The 10,335-nt window shown below is 33.0% G+C and overlaps 1 protein-coding gene across 1 annotated transcript; it reads left to right on the top strand.

The window, feature by feature from the left end:
* Positions 1-1,482: 1,482 nt before the first annotated feature.
* LOC124233498 (growth/differentiation factor 8) lies at positions 1,483-6,821 on the top strand. The gene is made up of 3 exons (XM_046650639.1): positions 1,483-1,966; positions 3,792-4,165; positions 6,182-6,821. Exons 1-3 carry the CDS (start codon positions 1,594-1,596, stop codon positions 6,560-6,562), a joined length of 1,128 nt encoding a protein of 375 aa, XP_046506595.1. The 5' UTR covers positions 1,483-1,593; the 3' UTR covers positions 6,563-6,821.
* Positions 6,822-10,335: the final 3,514 nt, after the last annotated feature.

The raw sequence follows: 10,335 nt of genomic DNA on the forward strand, positions 1-10,335 counted from the left end.
ATTTTTTCTCAAGAGATGTAGATACCTCTTAAGAATTTGATGAAAATGCATTAACTTTTCAGGCTACTGAGTTGCATTTTAGTGCACTGAGGCAGTAAATTAGTGTACAATGTGCAAAAGTGGTAGTGACCTAAAAAATAAATATTTGATATGAGCCACTGCATTCTCCTGGGGAAAAAAAAGTAATGGATTAACTCTCTTAGGAGTCCTTAGCTTCCCAAAAAGCAGTAGGAATAAGAAATCTCCTGTGGCCTGGAAACAGCTTCTGTTTCTTGCTGGCTATGTTTGCTTAGCTCTTTAATAGTTCATTTGATTAGATCTTGTGGCTCCCAAAGTGAAGGTTGAGAGTTTGATCCCTACAGAGGCCACTTAAATTTAGAGAACAAAAAGCTCTATTCTCTGCTCCCAGACCCTACCCCAAACCCCTGCCAGGTGTCTGCCCTCTGGTCAAAATGAAAAACTGGCAAAGGGGTACAAACTTATCACAGTATTGAGAAACAAAACAAACAGGCACCCCTTTATTATGGTGCTCTTTCCCTTTTATGTGTTCACGATATTCTGATATAAGTTATGGAGAAGAGACAGTACACTTGTTACTTCAACTGCTGGAAATCGGAGGCAAACTGTGATAAGTCCTGCTTTGTCACTCACAAATCCATTATCTTCTAAGTTCAGAGATTTTTTCTACTAGCTGACATTATGCCCTGGTAATAAACAATGAAGAAACACATCTTCTGAGTGATATTAATCTGCAACTTTAGAAGAGGAAATAATAGTAATCAGTCAAAAATTGAGCACAATTTTCATATTAATAAAAGACATCAAATTATTTAAAAATAGTTCCACATGCAATATAACATTATAATAAGTATAATTTTCAACATGTGTTAAGAATTTAGTCAGGAAAACAAGTTTCTCAAATTATAGTTGAAAACCTTTTACTAGTATCACAATCTTAACTTCTCTTTTAATACAGGTCTTCCTAATTTAAATTTACATTTCCCTAATTATACAGCACTAAAAATAATTTAATACAACAAATACAATTCTTTTTATTTAAAATGTTTGCCTAAATAATATAAAATCTTAATTTCTGAGGAAGTAACATTTCAACTTTTTTAAGTATGAAGTGTAAATTAAGATTTACTTATTTAAATTATAACTTGAATTTCACATATAAAGATAAGATTTAAGTGTAGTTTATTTTATTGTTAACACAGACTTTAATTTTTCAAATATCACATTATCTTTCTTATTTATAGATTTATTTCTTTTATGAAGTAGTCAAATGAATCAGCTCACCCTTGACTGTAACAAAATACTGTTTGGTGACTTGTGACAGACAGGGTTTTAACCTCTGACAGCGAGATTCATTGTGGAGCAGGAGCCAATCATAGATCCTGACGACACTTGTCTCATCAAAGTTGGAATATAAAAAGCCACTTGGAATACAGTATAAAAGATTCACTGGTGTGGCAAGTTGTCTCTCAGACTGTACAGGCATTAAAATTTTGCTTGGCATTGCTCAAAAGCAAAAGAAAAGTAAAAGGAAGAAATAAGAGCAAGGAAAAAGATTGAACTGATTTTAAAATCATGCAAAAACTGCAAATCTATGTTTATATTTACCTGTTTGTGCTGATTCTTGCTGGTCCAGTGGATCTAAATGAGAACAGCGAGCAAAAAGAAAATGTGGAAAAAGAGGGGCTGTGCAATGCATGTACTTGGAGACAAAACACTAAATCTTCAAGAATAGAAGCCATAAAAATTCAAATCCTCAGTAAACTGCGCCTGGAAACAGCTCCTAACATCAGCAAAGATGCTATTAGACAACTTTTGCCCAAAGCTCCTCCACTCCGGGAACTGATTGATCAGTACGATGTCCAGAGAGATGACAGCAGTGATGGCTCTTTGGAAGATGATGATTACCACGCGACGACGGAAACAATCATTACCATGCCTACAGAGTGTAAGTAGTCCTGTTAGTGTATATCAACAATTCTGCTGACTGTTGTTCTAGTGTTTATGAGAAACAGATCTATTTTCAGGCTCTTTTAACAAGCTGTTGGCTTGTATGTAAGCAGGAAGGAAAAGAGTTTCTTTTTTTCAAGATTTCATGAGAAATTTACTAATGAGACTGAAATCTGCTGCATTATTTGTTTTCTTAGAGAGCTAAAAAGCTAAACAAAATAAAATTCTTGCACAGCATTAATATTATTTAGTTTAATATGACAAATATAACATGCTTATGCTTTCACAGCTTAATACCACCAAGGCAAAAATTGGGAGATAGTACAAGCAATGTTAAAAACTTACATGAGATTTCATAATTGCATTTGGTTGCCTAAAATAAGCATTTATAATAACAAGTTTTTTTCACTAATAATAGAGAAGGAAGAAATTTGTAGACGTTTAGGTCATTTGAGCATTTGCTGAACACCAAAATGACTTCTGTTACTCAAAACTATTTCTCATAGTGTTTTTATGTTCTTCACAAATTAACATATTAGATTTTGAAAGTTATTCCCCTGGAGATTAGGAAAAATATTTTTTAAAATTTAATGTATTAGTAAGAAAAATGATGAAGTAAACATAGCATAATGATAATCATGAGCAATCATAAAATGCCTAATAAATAAACATTTTAATCAAAGAGGTTATAGCTCAGAGTCCTGCTTACACCTTGACCATAGTACTATTGTTGAGAGCACCCGGGGTGCACATTTCCAGGCAGGCACATTGCTTAATAATCTCCTAAAATACAATTTTATTCTTCTTGGGAGGGAGGACTACCACCTGTAGTATCTATATTGCTTCTGAAAGATAATATATTTCATATATTCTTTTTGCAGTCAGTTCATAACTACACTCAAGGAAAGGGAGACAGACACCTTCACAGAGAAGGCATGACAAGGAAGATTCTGTGCCATGTGTCTGCGATCCTGCTTTACCCAGTGCTTTATCTACTTTAAACAGGACACAACAGTTTCAAAATATTGTTCTCCTTATTAAGTAATCAGGTTATAATGCACCAAATAATTTTCCTTTATGACTCTGCTATCAAATAGTCCTGGAGTAGATTTACCTTATTTATAAACAATCTTGGGGAACCAAAATAAAAGAAATTGCTAGTGATTTTGCTCACAATGACAGCCTGGCTCTAAAGACAGTATTTTCTAACTTTTGAGATAGCCTGAATATAACATTCAAATTTTTGTGCTAATTACTTGCTTAGCTTTGTTCCTTTAAAAGGCTATTCCAAAGCCAAAACATAACAGATGTACTATATTTTCTCTTAATTCCCGAGGCTCAGTTAGTTGCTCAGTGTGTCTTGTCCCCAGGTAATTCAGGCCTGGGGGAAGGGTTCCTTCTTCCAGACTGATTGGTACAGCTGCTCAGTAAGTGTAACTACTCAGATTCCCAAAGAATTCTAAGTGGATGTTCCTCCACGGTGTCTCTTGTTCTCTCTAATCATCATCATTTTAAAATTTCATCCACAGTTCATTCCTTCATAGAATTTTCCTTAGTTCACAGTTTTCTGGAAAAGAAGTAGATTCCTCATAAACAGCTGAAAAAACATATATCAAAAATTCTGAAAGGCTAGAGTAATTATATTCTTTGATATTTTTCTGAGTTATGAATGAAATTCTACATAGTTTTTCACTTTAAAAGACTAAATATATATTCAGTATTCCAATGGAAAAAAAATGTTCACCAACTAATATGGAAGGGTTTACTAATTTTTTATGATAAATAATTTCAATAACTCTTTTCCTTTTCTTATTCATTTATAGCTGATCTTCTAATGCAAGTGGAAGGAAAACCCAAATGTTGCTTCTTTAAATTTAGCTCTAAAATACAATACAATAAAGTAGTAAAGGCCCAACTGTGGATATATCTGAGACCCGTCAAGACTCCTACAACAGTGTTTGTGCAAATCCTGAGACTCATCAAACCCATGAAAGACGGTACAAGGTATACTGGAATCCGATCTCTGAAACTTGACATGAACCCAGGCACTGGTATTTGGCAGAGCATTGATGTGAAGACAGTGTTGCAAAATTGGCTCAAACAGCCTGAATCCAACTTAGGCATTGAAATCAAAGCTTTAGATGAGAATGGTCATGATCTTGCTGTAACCTTCCCAAGACCAGGAGAAGATGGGCTGGTAAGTGATAAATGAAAATAATATTCTAACAACCTTGTTATGTTTTTATTCATCATGTGAATGAATAATAGTGGAAAATAACTACCAGTTTCCTATGCTAACAAGCTAGACAAAGGTATCTTACCCCAATGGCAGCCCTGTACCCAATAAAAGTAGGTGTCCAATTTCATATCCAATGAAACACCCTCTTGATATGTCAACTTTGCATGAGGATTAAAAAAACGTTATACCATAGTCCTTAACTCCTCAGGGAGTTCTTTGGAATTGGGAATGAAATATAAAGTGCTTTTCATTGATATGCTACATAATTATATGAATAAAAACACAAAATCTTCACAATGGATTCTTGTACATACCCAACAAATTAAACCTTTTCTTGCCCCCAGAAGAGTGTCAAATGTGTTGAAAGTTTTTTGCTTAATAAAGCAGAGTAAAACTTTAAAAATTATAATTAAAATACAATGCTTTTATTTATAGCAATTAAGTACAAAATGTTTAGGCTTATATTTTATTAAATATACCATATTCAAGGTCCCTCATGATAAATATGTTCATTATGTTCATTATTTTGCAGGCTGTTGATGCATTGATGTTTCTGTAGATTACTTCGTGAATTACACCTAATAAAACTTAAACTTCCAGGCTAGTTAACCTTTGCCACCTAGCTTTATTTCTGAGCTGCCTTACCATTCTTGTGCAAGAGTTTACTTAGGTAATGCCAACTAATTTAATATCAGGCCAAGCAGATGACAATACCTTATATATTATAAAAATTACTAAAAGATATTTTAAAACTTACTATAAATTGAGTTACTCTTCCAACTTACCTATACTTTTGTTTTCAAAAACTTATTTAATGTGATCATATTTTTTATTTCCACCTATTGACATAATTTACAACAAAAGATTATACTTGCAAACAATAAATATATCTTTTCAGTCTTCATGTGGTCTTGGTTAAAAAGAATATACAATTAGTAAATCAGATCTACTTTAAATGAAAATAGAATCTTTTAATATTATGCAATTTTCCAAATGATCTATTTTTCTTTAAATATGCAACATAAAATGTTATTGTCTCCCAAAATGATGTTATTCTTTTATACAATCTTAAATAACAACAAGTACCAGGTCTATTTTGATTTTGATATAGGATAAGAACTACTATTAATCATTTAAGAAAGTATTCTTTTTTATAGGTAGCATTTTAACGTAAACCTAGTAACGTAACAGAGGTTTTAATTACTAAACAGATGGTTAACATGACATATTCTTCCAATTTTTCCATATAAAAGAAGCAAAGTCTTAACGCATTAAAAGATTGCGGCAGGGGAAGGACTAGCAAATCCTTTTTTAAATATCTGAATGGAAACACTTTTCAGTGAAAGGATAAAGGAAATATTAGTTGTCTTCTTCTGAATCTACCCCTCCCTCTCTTAGAGTTTTTCTTTCCAACCCAATATACAGACCAACACCTTCATCACCCTACCTTCCCTTTTCCTGTTACAATCCATATAGTGCTGGAAGGTAACTATTTTGCTTTGGCTTTAATATCCAAGTTTCCCCAAGTAAAGACCTAGGGAATGGAGGATGGATGAGTATACCTATCTTTCTAGAAGTCATCAGACATATTTAGCCAATACATTTAATTAACAAGCGTGAAGAGAGGGAGATAACCTCTTCCCTCCCTCCTCTTCTCCCTCTTTTCCTTTCTTCCCATAAAGATTTTCAAAGCATCTACTATGTGCCAGGCATTTAGATACTCAAAGTGGGGGAAACAAAAATTAGAAAGACATAGATCTGACCACAGGGGAATTTGTATTGCTGCTATATTCTTTTGAGCCATAGGGAAAAGTCAAGCCTACTGTAAATTAAAACTCCTTAATGCTCTAAAATTTAAAAATAAATATAGTATAAGCAAAATGATTAGTTTCTTTCTTCAACAATGACATCTTGAGGTAGGAAAGTGTTTCGGGATGTATTAATATTACTCATTGTTCTTTCCTTTTCATACAGAATCCATTTTTAGAAGTTAAGGTAACAGACACACCAAAACGATCCAGAAGAGATTTTGGACTTGACTGTGATGAGCACTCCACAGAATCTCGATGCTGTCGTTACCCTCTAACTGTGGATTTTGAAGCTTTTGGATGGGATTGGATTATTGCACCCAAAAGATATAAGGCCAATTACTGCTCTGGAGAGTGTGAATTTGTATTTTTACAAAAATATCCTCACACTCATCTTGTACACCAAGCAAACCCCAGAGGTTCAGCAGGCCCCTGCTGTACTCCCACAAAGATGTCTCCAATTAATATGCTATATTTTAATGGCAAAGAACAAATAATATATGGGAAAATTCCAGCCATGGTAGTAGATCGCTGTGGGTGCTCATGAGATTTACATTTGGTTCATAACTTCCTAAAACATGGAAGGCCTTCCCCTCACAATTTTGAAACTGTGAAATTATGTACCACAGGCTATAAGCCTAGAGTATGCTACAGTCACTTAAGCACAAGCTACAGTATATGAACTAAAAGACAGAATATATGCAACGGTTGGCATTTAACCATCAAAATAAATCATACAATAAAAAGGTTTATGATTTCCAGAGTTTTTGAACTAGGAGATCAAATTACATTTATGTTCATATATATTACAACATATGCAGGTAAATGAAAGCAAGTCTCCTTGTATTCTGGTGAATTAAAGGAGTATGCTTTAAAGTCTCTTTATAGTCTCATTTAATATTTACAGAAATCTATATATAGTATTGGTAAAATGCAAGATTGTTATATACCATCATTTTGATTATCCTTATACACTTGAATGTATATCGTATAATAGCATACTTGGTAAGATGAAATTCCACAAAAATAGGAATGGTACACTATATGCAAGTTTCCATTCCTATTGTGATTGATACAGTACATTAACAATCCACACCAATGGTGCTAATACAAATAGGCTGAATGGCTGATGTCATCAGGTTTATCAAATAAAAACATCCAATAAAATAATGTTTCTCCTTTCTTCAGGTGCATTTTCCAAATGGGGAATGGATTTTCTTTAATGAAAGAAGAATCATTTTTCTAGAGGTCAGGATTTAATTCTGTAGCATACTTGGAGAAACTGCATTACCTTAAAAGGCAGCCAAAAAGTATTCATTTTTATCAAAATTTCAAAATTGCAGCCTGCTTTTGCAACATTGCAGTTTTTATGATAAAATAATGGAAATGACTGATTCTATCAATATTGTATAAAAAGACTTTGAGACAATTGCATTTATATAATATGTATACAATATTGTTTTTGTAAATAAGCGTCTCCTTTTTTATTTACTTTGGTATATTTTTACAGTCAGAACATTTCAAATTAAGTATTAAGGCACAAAGACATGTCATGTATGACAGAAAAGCAACTGCTTATATTTCGGGGCAAATTAGCAGATTAAATAGTGGTCTTAAAACTCCATATGCTAATGGTTAGATGGTTATATTACAATCATTTTATATTTTTTTACATTATGAACATTCACTTATAGATTCATGATGGCTGTATAATGTGAATGTGAAATTTCAATGGTTTACTGTCATTGTATTCAAATCTCAACGTTCCATTATTTTAATACTTATAAATATTATTAAGCATACCAAAGTGATTTAACTCTATTATCTGAAATGCAGAATAACAAACTGATATCTTAACAAGAATTGTTAATTTTATTTTATAATTTGATAATGATTATATGTCTGCATATATTTACTTCTATTTTGTAAATTACCATTTTCTTAATCAAATTCATTGTACTTATGACTAAGTGAAATTATTTCTTACATCTAATGTGTAGAAACAATATAAATTATATTAAAGTGTTTTCACCTTTTTTGAAAGATACAACAGTTTTATATTATAATGACTAATTGTGGATTTCTGATTTTCACTTTATTATGAAAGTCTAATGGTTTAGCACAAAAGTTTGGTTTAGGAATTTTAGATCTGCTACTCTAGTTCTCATGAGTGAAATTCCTGTTAAATTGGTTCTGGTCAAGTTGCTTTAAGCATACAAAAGCAAGGACTAGTTACATCTGTTTCATTTCTCTTTATCTTGACCTGAAAACTATTTATATGTTTTCATAGCATCAATTTCCAAATGCATTGCAGTTGGCAAGGGTATATGGTCCTAGAGTTACAAGTTCTACTGAAGCCACAGGAACACAGGGAAGCTGCATCTTTTTTTCTAGCACTTAATGATACCAGCACATTTATCTGAGCTTTGGGGGTACCAATTTTCAAATTGAATTGAAAAATAATCATAAAGTGCCTAGAAATCCTTAAGTGCAACACTGTACATAAATGTTTTTGAAGTGAACTCTCTTCTCTACCGCTTATCAGTTTAGTAAGTTAGCTATAAAGCAGTGACTAAGTCTAATGCAGGAGGTGATTCAAATTCTATCTAGTGTCATGGTTCCTAAATAAATAATATATAGTAAATATGAGTGTAATTTTTGACGATCAATGAAATTACAGCAATTTCCACTCATACAAACAAAGTGCAGTACTTTTTCTAATTTTAATACTGACATATTTAACATTCACAATGCTGGAGCTATAAGGGGTGGCCCCTGTGGGGGAAGAAGCCAACTATGGTGATACACTTACAGTTGTACACAGTGGAACCTACTTCTTCCAGGGCCATGAATATACCTATACCAAAAGTGGTCAGCAGCCCATTAATGTACCTTAGGCTCTAGAGTACAAATAACTGGGACCTTCACCTCTATAGGTCCTGTGGGGACTATGAGAAAGGAACATCCTCAGTTTCTAAGGACCCAGTCACAGGACTCCCTAATCTTTATACTCACCCTTACCATGGAGCCCTAGGATCACTTCACCAACCTCATCCTGTGATAGCCCTCTCTTGAAACTCATATGACCACGAAAGAAAGCATCAGGACCAATCTCTTTTTGATGGGACCTAGGCAGTTTTTGTTCTGTTTTGCTTAGGTCCTTGGAAATGGCAAAGGTACTCTGCCAGTCTGTCTATGGGTACATCATTTTCATTTTCAGTACCCCAAGAATATTCACTTGTAATACATAATACTAATCCCTGAGATTTTCAAAAAATATCATTTAATTGCAGTGTATCAGTTTTAATATTCTTAATATTTTGTAATACTTCTCATACTTCCCACAAATTTATGTTAGTCGAAAAAAAAATCAATAAAAAAACCTTTCCAAACTCTACAGTTCTTTTTGTATTCAAGTTGATTGCTGCACTTCTGTATAGAACTTTACTTTCTTAAAATAAGGTAATAATTTCACATTGATAGCAACTAAATTAGAACTCAGTCTATCCCCAAAACAAAAAAAATTATTTCACTTTAAACCATGATACATAATGTTAGGAAGTCAATGACCTTTTTGAAATCTGTTGAAAACTAGAGATACTCTCACTAGAAAAAAATCAATACTTACAATTTTGCATATAATTTCAGGGAATTTAGGGCCTCCCTGGAGCTCATTCATAGACCCTAGTTTACAAACCCTTGGGAGGGATACTGCATTTTCTTTCTTAAGATAAAAACTATTATTTATGAAGTAAAAAAATATATTTATAAAGGCCTGCTTTCCAAGTAATCTATTTTAGTCATTAAACAATTTGAGTATTGGAAAAGGAAAATAAATATCAAATCAGCCTGGATGTCTTAATGTGGCTAAAATCCTTACTATTTACCCAAACATTCTATGTTTCTTAAAGATCATCCAATCACCACCTGTCAACTCTGTGAGAGATTAAACTAGACAAGTGAATAAAAAGGACCTCAAATTACAAACTTACATTCTTTTTATGTGTCAAAATCCAAAATAAGAAATTATCAGAGCTTTTGATGTCTGGGTGTCAGAATGAGGAGGATATGAGATGATAGTATTTACTGAGCACCGGATTTGTGCCAGGCACTATTCTGACATGGCCAGTATGAGAGACATTATTGTGCCCAATTTACAGAAGAGAACTCTGAGGAAATGAGACAACAGAGGTATCTCAGTGGCCAAGCTGGGATTGAAACTAAGAGCAGTTTGACACAAGGAATTCACCACTCTGGTTACAACAATTCTTCACCAAGCCCTAATGGAAGAGTGGAATGTGTTTTAATATTTATATTTTT

This window comes from Equus quagga, unplaced genomic scaffold, assembly GCF_021613505.1.
Source record: "Equus quagga isolate Etosha38 unplaced genomic scaffold, UCLA_HA_Equagga_1.0 203_RagTag, whole genome shotgun sequence".
Taxonomy (NCBI): Eukaryota; Metazoa; Chordata; class Mammalia; order Perissodactyla; family Equidae; genus Equus; species Equus quagga.

Bases quoted from the DNA above. Each gene is read 5' to 3' on its own strand.
- LOC124233498 (XM_046650639.1), top strand. From the start codon at position 1,594: ATGCAAAAACTGCAAATCTATGTTTATATTTACCTGTTTGTGCTGATT. The intron at 1,967-3,791 runs GTAAGTAGTCCT...ATTCATTTATAG, and splicing joins CATTACCATGCCTACAGAGT to CTGATCTTCTAATGCAAGTG. The intron at 4,166-6,181 runs GTAAGTGATAAA...CTTTTCATACAG, and splicing joins GACCAGGAGAAGATGGGCTG to AATCCATTTTTAGAAGTTAA.